We start from the raw sequence: 13,351 nt of genomic DNA, 5'->3' as shown, positions 1-13,351 counted from the left end.
TCCTCAATTTTGAGAGCAACTGAACCCACAAACCTGAAGCTGCAGACCCCAAACTAACCAAATGTAATGTTTCCTTAATCAGCACAGTAATTTTTACCTCTTTGTGTGTTATGTTTACTCACAGTTTTGATGCTTGCTTCTTTGACTTGATCCACGATTAGCTCTGCACCATCGCTCTGCTGTTTTCTCTCTCCTCATGCTTCTCCTTCATGTGTCCTGTCCTCAAATATAATCCAACCTGCCTCCTTGTTTCCTCCTTGACTTGTATTCGCAAAATTTCCAGTTAAATTAAGAGAAATCCATAAAAAGTTTTCCTGCTTCAAAAGCTCTTCCAGTTGCCTGTCTTCTTGTCCTCTTTTAAATGTGCATTTTTCTACATTTGTATTTAATTGACTTCATATTGCCATGATAACATAGCACAGAGCATCGTGGTAGATTAAGGCAGGTGGTTCTGTCCTCTGCAGAAATGCTGGTGTTCCATAGTGATGTAAAAGTATGTTAATAATCTTTAAACAGACACTCACTGATCCTGTAAGAGCAGGAATTTAACTACAAACCCTCACAGTCCCCATCAGTATCATTCATTCTGCTCTGCAGCAATGGTCACAGTGGCTGCTTTAAGTACGTTTGCCCCATAGAAATCCACTGATGTTCAGTGAGTCCCTTTGACACATATTTAGACCTTCATAATTTTCGGGGTGCATGAGTGTTATATCTCCATCTCATCCTAAACATTGCACCAACATGTAAAATACAATTAATTTTAATTTAAACTTGCTTTATTCTGAATAAATGTGTGAGATGGCCCTCAGGCCTCTAAATCCACGTCCAGGTTTGGGTGACTACTTGGATTAGGGGAGTATTATTTAGAGCAATGTTTGTCACTTTGGTTAATTGGTCAACTCAGGCCGTTTTTGTTCAGTCTTTTTCTGACTGAACTTTCACATTTAACATGCTAACTGAAGCCTGTAGAGTCTGAGATGTAGCTCTTTTGTTTTCTGTATTGTACAGTCTGACTTAAGGGTGAATTTGCTGGGATTGGTGACTGTGTTGCATGTTTTGAATAATCTTCTTCAGAATAGACTTTTGGTGTAAGCTGATAGTGAATGAAAAATACTATAAAAAGCTGCTGTGGTTTTAATTTTCCAAGAGAGGTAATGCACATAATGCAGAGACGAGCGCACGGGGGATATCCAAATTCTAGGAAGGCAGCCTGCTGCTGTACACGGGCGGATTCTTCTCAGTCATAGTTCTTAACAACTTGACTGTTTTCTCAAACCACACAGAGAGTGCTGTTTCCATTCTGGGAAGTCTACTCATTCGTGTAGGCAGCTCTTCAAATTCCTGAACATCCTCAGTCTTCAACACACTACAAGCATTTCATCTCTCTTGACTCCAGGTTCATGTTGGTGGACCCAGTTACCTTCATCTGGACCTCTTTCAAAGCCTTCCAAATAACGGAGAAGAGATTAAGCTGATTAAAGTGGAGGAAAACCACACCAAAGATGATCCAATCAACACTTTCTGATCTGATCACACTTCAGCTGCTCAATGTGACCAAATAGCTGTTCATGGGGGAAAAAAAGAAGTACTATTCCGTTAACATCAAATAATTCAATGCAATAACATATAAACAGTGTATTACTTTAAATCCACAATTATTGAGCGCAATAAGCACTGTACAGTTGAATGAACAATTTTTAAAATGACAAATAAAGCATCGTAAAATATTTTGTTGATTGTTGATTCCTTGAGTCATGAAGTCGTATTTCTCATAGACAATGTGAATTCATGGTTTTATTGACATGAAGTAAATGTCATTGGTGGGGGGGAAAAGTTGATATTTAATTAAACCTGAAAAGTGCAGAAAAACTCTTGGTGGATTTTACATCAAAAACATTGATTCTTCAAAGTTTATATTTTCATATTAGGTCATAAATAATCTGAAAAAGAGAAGACGCCCATGCCTCTCCTTACAGAAGCATAAACATGACACGGAGAAAAAATATAATGAGACAAAATAATCACAGCAGCAGGTGACTGTGCTGGATCTCACTGAAAAAAGCTGAACCGACAAATCGAACTGATGTAGAGATGTATGCAGACAATACTGACAGCAGCAACATGACACAGACAAAAACAGCACATGTAGCATATTTTTATTCATGGTGCAATGTTGCAGAGTGCAAAGATGTTGAAAGATGGGCTCCTCCTGAAGTCTGCTGTCATCTGTACTGTTTTGCACATATTCTGCTCTAGTTATCAAATTGTCATGGATGCATTTATTGATTCAGTTTCTTTATACACTCATAAACAATTTCCACCTGCTTACACACGTGATATAAAATACATGGAAGCATTGCTGTTTGCAGAGTTTTCCATGCACTGTTTTATCTGAGAGAACAAATAATAAGGGTGTTGTTTCCAATGTTTCACTGGAAAGTTTCATCACACTCTGTTGTTATTTGGAAGTGTGAAAGTACTGCTCTCCCACAACTTCCTTACACATGGAAATTCACCATAAATGACTTTAGTTGTTCTGCAGTTACAGGACTTGAATACATCTGCGAGACAGAGTGTGAGAGCATGTAAAGGAGGGTAACAATAATTTACTGCAAGTTTGATTTTGATTGATTATATTCTTGTTCGTGGAATGACAATCCCAGTACCTTCAGTAAATGTTTATGACTTCTCTGCAAGTCTTTTAACATACAGCACAATGTTTTTATTTTTAACTGGCTGTGTTCATCATCTGTGTGGTTTGGTCCAAGAAATTTGAGAATTTATGTTCATAAAAGTAAGAAAAGTTTCAAGAAATATCTGCATCAGCCTAAAAATGTTTGAAAACACAGCTCACAGGAGTAAATATATTTGCTTGCTTTATTTATTTATTTACTTCTGTCATTTACAACTTCTTCAACGTTCAGCTCTGACTGCATCGACTTTAACTGGGGACAGAAAAAAAGTACACAGCAAAATCTCCAGTGTTAAATTAACACTGGAGAGTGTCTATATGGGTCCACACCTCTGAGTGTTAAATACAACACTGTTGAGTGTTAAATTAACACTTTTGACAGTGTTATATGTTTAAAAGTAACCTAGTCAGTTTTGAAGATTAACAATGGCTAACACTGAGCAGTGCTGATTTTCTAACACTGGAAAATAACTCAAAATGTTAGAAATATTCCAGTGTTATTCCAGTGTTAGAAAATCAGCATTTTCTAACACTTTATTGTTCTTATTCTCCCATTGTTTTACTAAGTGTTTTATTCTATTGTAAAGTGTCCTTGGGTGACTTGAAAGGCGCTCATAAATAAAATTTATTATTATTATTATTATTATCAAAAGTGTTAATTTAACACTCAACAGTGTTGTATTTAACACTCAGAGGTGTGGACCCATATAGACACTCTCCAGTGTTAATTTAACACTGGAGATTTTGCTGTGTAGCCTCACAGGACATGTACGGAAAAAGAAAAAACAATGTGTGGATTTAGACATGTGGTTTGGTATCAATAACTTCATTAATAATTATATGTATCATGATCTAAAAGTAGAAACACATTTTTGTTGTCCTGCACATCCGACTGGTCTGTTAATATAAACAGATATTGAGATATTGATTCTCTTCAGCCTTCATCTCTCATTGTTCTTAATTGCTCTGCTGTTTCCAGAGAAAAACAGGTGTTTAAAACCTTTGCTAACATTTTTTTTAGAGTGGGGGAGATGCAAAATTACAAAATTAAAACTTTTAAGAAGTTTACTGCAGTGTTAGCTACAACTAGGGAGAAATTCATAAACAATGAGCAACAAAATAAGGGCAAAGTTTAGCTCCAGCATGTAGGTCCACCCTTCAAGTACTGAATCCACATTCTGGTTGGTTTCTTTTTTTTGTTTTTCTTTTTGTTGTTCTTTAACAGCTTTAAATGCAATATTATTGATTGAAAGTTCACGATATTACTAATTGCAGTAACGTTTTCTTTAAGGTGTTTGCGTTGTAAAAATACATAAAATAGATTTTTAAGTTTTTAAAACAACTTTTACAAGTGTTTTGTTATATTTTCAGGGAGTTCTTGGTTACAAAGCATATAATTACTACAGTTATAGCTAGCTAATTGTAATAACACACAGTGAACTACACAAATAACAAATAACAGAGAAATTAGTTCAACCCCTCTCTTCATTTCCTTAATCACTTCATTAAGAAGGGTAGATGTGGGGCTGCAGTTCATCTTGTCATTAGACAGCCTGTCAACCACAGGATTAACACAGACAGTCAGATAACCATTCACACTCTGGGTTTCTGAACGATACAATAAAGTTTTCTAACCATCAATTATGCACTAGAGTGTGGCTTTGTCCTCCTGTGAGATTGTAAAGTGGTAGTATGTTATGATTTTTAATAGCAAATGTAAGTTAACATCGGTGCATTGTGGATCGAGTAGCAGTCTGAAGCGCCTGTCAATGGCAGTCTGATCCCTGGCTTCCAAAACTGGCTTGTGGCACATGGAACGTCATCTTTCTGGTGTGTCTGAGCTGGTGTGTGAGGTTGGGAGATATCTGTGACTTATTTTTATGCATTTGCTGTTAATGTATACTGTGATTTCGGTTTTAGTAGTCTCACTTTCAAGTATAATGTGTCTTCTTTTCATCTTATCTTGTTGTTTTATATGGATGCTGGTACATTTTAACTACTGTTTTAATCTTTTTTCTGTTAATCAAACCAGTGGCTCAGTTTACCAGTTTATTGTTTTTGGTTGGAGGGGAGAAAGTTTTTATTATTTGGTGTTGAAGAAATCTTAAAAAAGCATTTTTTGTGGAAAATATTCAATCAGTTGTATTTATGGGAATGCTAATTATTATTGAAATGAACTTCTTGTATCTTTCTATATACATGAATGCATCGCTACCAGATTACATACATAGAGTAGAAAAGCGCTATATTAGTATTTACCATTACATCCAGAGGCCCAGAACTTCAAAAAGCAGAGAAAAGCAGAGGAGAGCCGTGAGGGAGGGGTCACCCAGCAACCACAGTCAGAAGCCCGAGGCCCACAGACTCCGACAGCCCAGACCTGTCCAGCCCAGAGTCCATGGCTGCAGCACCACTGAGCCCCAGGGAGCCCAGGGCAGGCAGCGCAAAAACTACATCCACCTAGTATTCAGTCAGCTCTCTGACTACATAAGACAATAGACATCCAGGCTAAATCCATCCTCCACCTCTGGTTGATCCCACCGCCTGCTGAGTGGGTTCCTCAAAAGTAGAGAGCACCTGCAAAAAGACGTTAAAAATCTACCTGCCAACTAAAGAGGCCCCCAGTTCAAGCAGTGCAACAAAGGCCTCTGGACCAGGGCCAAGCGATAGTGTATGCACCAACCCACACCAGCCAGGACCCAAGCATCCCAGGCCCAGCCAGAACTTCCAAGTTCACAAGCCCTCCCCAGAACCCCTTGATAGGTTTGTAGCTTGAACCCATCTGCTGGAACGTTGAAGACAATATAATTACACTGCTAAGCAAGACACAAATAGGCAAAGTTCTTCATGTTACTCGTGCACGGGAGAGACCGGACAGAGCGCCGTCCCTTCGCTTGACCCCAGTCGCTCTCGTCCGTCCTCCCGTACCATTGTCCTTTTATTGAGGTTACATGAATATGCATAGGTTCATTAACATACGACGTCTACATACAAACAAAGAGTACCTTGCCTGTGTGTGTGTGTGTGTGTGTGTGTGTTGCTGATCAAAGGGTCAAACATCCTTGGTCAGGAAGAGGGTAGACTAGACCCCCCCCGGTGAGGAAGTCCAGCAGTTCATCTAAACAGAAAAGCACTTAGACTAGAACAGACGTAGCTACGTTAATCCTACCATAAAACAATTAAGACAAGATGCGACCTCTTCCCGTGCTCCCAGGATGTAGGTGTGCATTCTAGTGTGGAATGCACACCAAGCCTCTGTAGCCTGTTAAAGATCACACAACTTATCACTACACAATTGATTATACACCTCTAAGCATCTATGGTTAAATATTTCTAAGCATAAATGACAATCAACAATACAAACTCTAACACCCCTCAGCATGCAGCCACCAGAAAAACACCACCTGAGAGACACCGAGGCCCCTTCTAAGTCAAATGCCAAAAAAATATATAGCCAAATGGAATAAGTCTATTCCTTCGAAAATATGTTCCAAGTATTTAATTCTTTTAAAATTCCAATCTGAGAATTTTATCGCGTTATTGTTTTGTAGGTGTTGAAATCTCCCAATTCTTTGAATCTTTGGGCTGAAGGAAGGACAATACTCGGTGTATAAATGCTCAATCAACAATCATTTATTTCCATACAATTCAACACTTACGAGCATTAGAACCATCATGATGGGGAGACATGCATGAAGAGGGTCACAGCAGTCTCGAAATGGTGACGTGTTACTCAGCTTCTTATAGCCGCTAGTGGCCCCCACCTAGTCGTAAAAGCCCAAACATTCACATTCTTTCTCTGTTACGGCGCCTAAGTTATGACCTCGGCTCCCTGTCTTTCTCTGCTCTCTGTAAAGGTGGGGGTATGGAATGTGGTCTATCTCCCCTGTCTTAGACACAGAGTCTCCTGAACAATCTTTCTTTTTATGATTCAACAGTAAAGCATGTCAAGAAAACAGTGTAACACATTCACAGCAGATCAAGGATACAGAGTGATGCACACTTATCTAATAAACTAATAAGTGAAAATGTTCTTTTAACTCAAAAGTATAATGAGAACTAAACTACATACACAGCACACAATCTAGAATAAAGGAAATTATATGACCTACAGCAGTTAACATAATTCAACTACTTTAACTACATATATAAGATAACATATAATAACAGAATAATCTCACATAGGAATTAATGCTTTTAAAGCATACATATTATTTCATGTTTGAGCTAATGAATGGTAGATCCGAAATGTCTAATCACTATAGCCTGTCTGATTGCTGCTGTTGGTGGTTTGATAAAAAATGCAAATACTGTGGGCATCCCTGCCTGGGCCCCTCTGGAGACAGAAGCTGGAAGATGTTTGCTCATTTGTCCTGACACATGCTGTTGGGGAGCATGCATCATATTTTAACAAGTTTATGAAGCTGTTTTTAAGACCAAATTTGTATATAGTTGCAAATAAAATTTCCAGTTAACTCTATCAAATGCTGTTTCTTCATCCAGACACAATATTGTAGTTTCAGAGCTTTTACTGCATGAATCAAATAAAGTAATCTACATGTTGTTGTTGATGAGTGCCTTCCTTTTATGAAACCAGTTTGATCAGGATGTATTATGAGCAGGGTTATCTTCTCTAATGCTTTTGAAAGGGCTTTGCAGATTATTTTAAGGTCAACATTAAAAAGGGATATTGGATGATAGCTGGTAGGAAATACTGAGGAAATACAATATTTTTCATTAAAGAAACACAAACACGGCACAGAGATGAAGCCGTAATAGCACAGAATAATCACAGCAGCTTGGAACTGTACAGGATTTCACTAAACAGCTGAACTGACAAGTCAAGTTCTGCTGCTGAGGAATGGAGCAGCTTAAGCACATTAGAAAAAGAAGACAAGTCTTTTAGGCAGGTCTCAGCAAAACGTGGCAGAGCAGTTGTTAATAAGACTTTTTAATGAAAGAATTAATTAGTTTCTGAGAATTTAATTATAAGATCATTAAAAATGTATATTATTGCCAGATGTATGAATCACAGTTCTCTTTCACAGAAAAAATGCGTAAATATATGTTTTTTTTTCTAACCCACATGGTGTACAGTTCACAGCAATAAAAAATGAAACAAAAAACCAAACATGTCTGAGCATGATGTAGCAGAACATTTGTTAACAACATTTTGTAAGGAATTAATACCTGAGAATAAAGAAAACAGGTCCTGAGAATTTGATAAACAAAGTATTTCAGATGTAGAGGTGATATTATTGACAAATGTATGAGTCAACGGTTTAACTTGGAATCACAGTTTGTTCTCTTTTATTAACAAAATAACGTGGAAACACATACCTGTTACCGCACTGGCAGTTCTGTTTGGATGCAGTTTGGCAGATTGGTGCCAGATCTTAGTGTTAATACATCTAAGTTGCGGATGTTGGTAAGTGAACTTGCTAATCCACTCAAAAATCAAAGTAAAGCTGAGGCTGATGAAAAGGATATTTGAATCCTTTCCATTTGTTTTGGAAAACAAACTTTAACAGTATTAAAAAAGGAAAATCAATAAAGACCTGTATTTAAAAATCACATTAAACAGGTTTGCATTATTGTAGTTAGGAGTTGTAAACTTATCAAGAAAGCTTGCATCAGTAAGTTGATTCAAGTGTTCAAGTGCTTGCATTGGAGATTTTATTTGTACTCTTACTTTCTTTGTAGTTTCTTGTTCACAGTCTAAGGCTAAATTTCCCTTTTGCCTTGGACCTGTCTGAAAAGGTTACAGATAAATTGCTGACATGAAAGTGTCACACTTGTGTTTTATTTTTGCTCTACACATTGTTGTAAAAGTAACAATTATTGAGGAAAATAATGAAGAATAATAGTAAGTTAATAATAACTTCAACCTCTCTTCCACAAGGCATGGACTGGAAACACAAACATGGCAATGCAGTTCTGAGAGTGGCTAAAGAAAACCTGACAATCCTAATCCAACATTGCTGAAAACATAACTCACCATTAAGCATAAGTCATTGTGCAGGTAAATAAAGACTGCGTCTCTTAACAGGGAACAAGGCTGAGGTTAAAAAGTCTGACAGTCCTGGTGTGCTGAGGTATAAATGCAGACAAATAAGAGAAAAATAATAACCCAGTTACCGCTCTCACGAGACATATCAGGGGCTTCTATGACACTTTGTTGGAAACAAGAGGAATAAAGCAGCTTTTTGAGTTGCTCTATAGGATAGTTAAACAATTACTGAAAAAGCAATCACTTGACCCAGCTGTGTTAGGTAATCATAGGCTAATCTCCAACCTTCCTTTTATCTCAAACATTCTTGTAGGAGTTGTAAAACAGCTAACAGATCATCTGCAGAGGTTTATTTATTTGAAGAGTTTCAGTCAGTTTTCAGAGCTCATCACAGCACAGAAACAGCTTTAGTGAAGGTTACAAATGATCACTGTCCTTTGACAGTGGACTCGTCTCTCTGCTTGACCTGCTAGACCTCAGTGCAGTGTTCCAAACTTCTGACCATAATATCCCATTAGAGCAAATAGATCATACTGTGGGTATTAAAGGTACTGCACTACAGTGGTTTGAATCCTTAGGGGAAAGGCCCTGTCCCCTCTGAGCTTCTTGCTGGATCTCGGTACTTCCAGGAGCAGCTGGTCAGCTGACCTAAGAGACCGACATCCTCTAAAGTGGAGAGAGTCACAAGCTCAGTGCAAGGGACAGAGACAGAGGGGTCAGAGTCAGGAGTGTTGATGACAGCCCTGGTGGTGACAACCTTTTCAATAAAAAAGCTCAGAAAGTTATTGCACATATCAGGAGAAACTTCCAAACAGACATTCAATGGAGTATTAAGAACAGAGTCAGTGGTGTTAAATAACACACGTGGGTTATGACTGTTGGAAGAAATAGTATTTGCAAAGTATTTCCTTTTCGACTCTTTGAGTGCATTCTGGTAGCGATGCCAGCAGTCTTTTAAAATTTGCAGCTTATATTTTTCCATCTGCGTTCTGCTCGATGACATTCCCTCTTAACAGCACGAGTCCTCGCATTAAACCAAGGCTTAGGTTTAGCCTTAGGCTGCCTGGTTTTTAATAGAGCTGCAGAGTCCAAGATGGTCTGACAGCAAGAATAAAACCAGGAATTAAGCTCTTCTGTATCAGAGGAGACAAAACCAGAAGGGTCACAGAGGAGCTCAAAAGCAGCAGAAAACTGCACGGCAGTGGAGGGGTTAATAACCCGACAGCGCTGAGCAGCAGCACGAGATTTAACTGCAGTATGTGTAAAAGCAACATTGAATAACACGGGCATATGATCTGAGAGTACAGAGTCACAGATCGCCAGGTTAGTGACAGGCAGACCACATGAAAGAACAAGGTCCAGTGTGTGTCCATGCTCATGTGTAGGGCCGGGCAAGGACTGCACCAGGTTAAGAGTCAGTAAGGCTTAAAAAGTCCTTTAGCAGTGGTTTATCAGGACAACACACGTGTATATTAAAATCTCCAACAATAAGAACATGATCATCATTGTGCATAATTCAAGCTAAAAAAATCTGAGAAGTTGTTCATGAAGCTTTTACTGTATTTGGGGGGCCAAACAGCATCATCAAAGCCAACCACGGGCACCAAGCAGGCATCAACAGGATCCAGGAAATGCTGAGACACAAACAATCTTGGGAACATTCCATGCGCTTGTTGGAAAACAGCAGAAAAATTCCTTAGGGAACCCTTCAGCTTCACCAGTCGACCACTTCGTTTATCCCGGTGACAATGACGCTTTCGGCTGGAAGGTAGCGTGGGAACCCAGTACAGGTAACTTGGCATTTCTGATACAACTGGGGCCAGAATTTGTGTCAACATGTTTTTTGTGGCTATCTTCTGCACATGTATTCAGGGGGTTCTCTTTGAGGGATGCTACAGTGTGCATTACAACTCTAACTCTTTTTTTATTATGAGTATGATTATGATATTTGCTGTTGGAAGTGGGGGATTTGTTTGTGTGGAATGTCTGGTAAAGATATTGTCAGAACAAGCCTGTATGTAGCACAAATGGATTGCTCAAACATGTGAGAATTTTAGGCTTCCCACTTTGTCCTCCCCCTGAAAGTTTAGAGCCAAGCTTTTATATTTTTATATTTGATTTAAATCGTAGACAATGAGCAAAAACAAGAAGAACAAACAAGACCAAGAAGGAGCTGGAATGGCATAAAATAATCAGAGCAGCATGTCACTGTGCTGGATTTCACTTGAAAGCTGAACTGACAAATCAAACTGTACGGAGCTTTGACTGGGTGAGAACAGACAGACTGTAATTAAGCATGAATGTGTATTTTTGCAATTGTGACTTCGTGGTTATGTTTCCTGCCTAGTCAATCTGACCTTTAATCCTTTAAGATTTAGATATCAATTTGTTTAAAAACAACATCGGAAAACTATGTATGTGCATATCCGCTCGTTTGTCTGCAGTGTTTGAATTGCACAATTATATTTTGTGAGAAGTGCCACAGTGTAAGCTGGAACTTGGGGGAACAATTCACAGACAAGCAACATAATAATGTGAGAGCAACAGTTACACATGTAGCTCCACCCTTCAGGTACTGGAGACACCTTCTAGTAAGTTTCCAGGGTGGTTATACAGTATAAATATGTGTAATAACCACCTGAAGTTAAACATCTGAAACACAGAAAGGCGTTTAGTTTATATCTTTGTTCATTTTAACAGAACTTCAGAATGACTGATACTAAATTTGGCGGATGGTCAGACACAAAGGATGCCACTCCAAAAATTCAGAAGATCTGTGATGAGGTAAACTTTAGTCTACCTTCGTTCTTCACAACTTCAACACACAAAATTGTCTACTTTGCATTTCAGTCCAGAATTTTATTACATTTTATTTTATTCAAACACAGGTACAGAGACTAGTGGAGGCAAATAAAATGAAGAAATACGAAGACTTCCTTACTGTTAAGTACAAGAATCAGATCGTGAACGGAACAAAGTATGCGATCAAGGTAACTGTTGCTGTCATTCATATTATGTATTTGTCATTTTCATTAAAAGAAAAGAAGTAAAGCTGTGTTTATGGACAGAGTTACTCTGACATCAGTGTGACTTGTTAAAGATATTTCTGAACATCCTCAGTGTTTGACACACTACAAGCATTTCATCTCTCTTGACTCCAGGTTCATGTTGGTGGACCCAGTTACCTTCATCTGGACCTCTTTCAAAGCCTTCCAAATAACGGAGAAGAGATTAAGCTGATTAAAGTGGAGGAAAACCGCACCAAAGATGATCCAATCAACCCTTTCTGATCTGATCACACTTCAGCTGCTCAATGCGACCAAACAGCTGTTCATGGGGGGAAAAAGAAGTACTATTCTGTTAACATCAAATAATTCAATGCAATAACATATAAACAGTGTATTACTTTAAATCCACAATTATTGAGAGTAATAAGCACTGTACAGTTGAATGAACAATTTTTTAAATGACAAATAAAGCATCGCAAAATATTTTGTTGCTTGTTGATTCCTTGAGTCATGAAGTCGTATTTCTCATAGACAATGTGAATTCATGGTTTTATTGACATGAAGTAAATGTCATTGGTGGGAGAAAAAGTTGATATTTAATTAAACCTGAAAAGTGCAGAAAAACTCTTGGTGGATTTTACATCAAAAACATTGATTCTTCAAAGTTTATATTTTCATATTAGGTCATGAATAATCTGAAAAAGAGAAGACGCCCATACCTCTCATTACAGAAGCATAAACATGACACGGAGAAAAAATATAATGAGACAAAATAATCACAGCAGCAGGTGACTGTGCTGGATCTCACTGAAAAAAGCTGAACCGACAAATCGAACTGTATGTAGAGATGTATGCAGACAATACTGACAGCAGCAACATGACACAGACAAAAACAGCACATGTAGCATATTTTTATTCATGGTGCAATGTTGCAGAGTGCAAAGATGTTGAAAGATGGGCTCCTCCTGAAGTCTGCTGTCATCTGTACTGTTTTGCACATATTCTGCTCTAGTTATCAAATTGTCATGGATGCATTTATTGATTCAGTTTCTTTATACACTCGTAAACAATTTCCACCTGCTTACACACGTGATATAAAATACATGGAAGCATTGCTGTTTGCAGAGTTTTCCATGCACTGTTTTATCTGAGAGAACAAATAATAAGGGTGTTGTTTCCAATGTTTCACTGGAAAGTTTCATCACACTCTGTTGTTATTTGGAAGTGTGAAAGTACTGCTCTCCCACAACTTCCTTACACATGGAAATTCACCATAAATGACTTTAGTTGTTCTGCAGTTACAGGACTTGAATACATCTGCGAGACAGAGTGTGAGAGCATGTAAAGGAGGGTAACAATAATTTACTGCAAGTTTGATTTTGATTGATTATATTCTTGTTCGTGGAATGACAATCCCAGTACCTTCAGTAAATGTTTATGACTTCTCTGCAAGTCTTTTAACATACAGCACAATGTTTTTATTTTTAACTGGCTGTGTTCATCATCTGTGTGGTTTGGTCCAAGAAATTTGAGAATTTATGTTCATAAAAGTAAGAAAAGTTTCAAGAAATATCTGCATCAGCCTAAAAATGTTTGAAAACACAGCTCGCAGGAGTAAATATATTTGCTTGCTTTATT

General features: G+C 38.0%; 1 protein-coding gene across 1 annotated transcript; it reads left to right on the top strand.

Annotated features, from left to right (window-relative positions):
• Window positions 1-11,367: 11,367 nt before the first annotated feature.
• Window positions 11,368-12,183, top strand: LOC309714033 (cystatin-A5-like). Its single transcript, XM_082546091.1, has 3 exons — window positions 11,368-11,489; window positions 11,594-11,695; window positions 11,867-12,183. Exons 1-3 carry the CDS (start codon window positions 11,415-11,417, stop codon window positions 11,993-11,995), a joined length of 306 nt encoding a protein of 101 aa, XP_082402217.1. The 5' UTR covers window positions 11,368-11,414; the 3' UTR covers window positions 11,996-12,183.
• The last annotated feature ends 1,168 nt before the right edge of the window (window positions 12,184-13,351 follow it).

The sequence above is a fragment of the Aulonocara stuartgranti genome (assembly GCF_965226115.1).
Source record: "Aulonocara stuartgranti genome assembly, chromosome: 9".
Classification (NCBI taxonomy): Eukaryota; Metazoa; Chordata; class Actinopteri; order Cichliformes; family Cichlidae; genus Aulonocara; species Aulonocara stuartgranti.
Note: the sequence above shows the minus strand (reverse complement) of the source record. Positions and strands in the feature narration are given on the sequence as shown.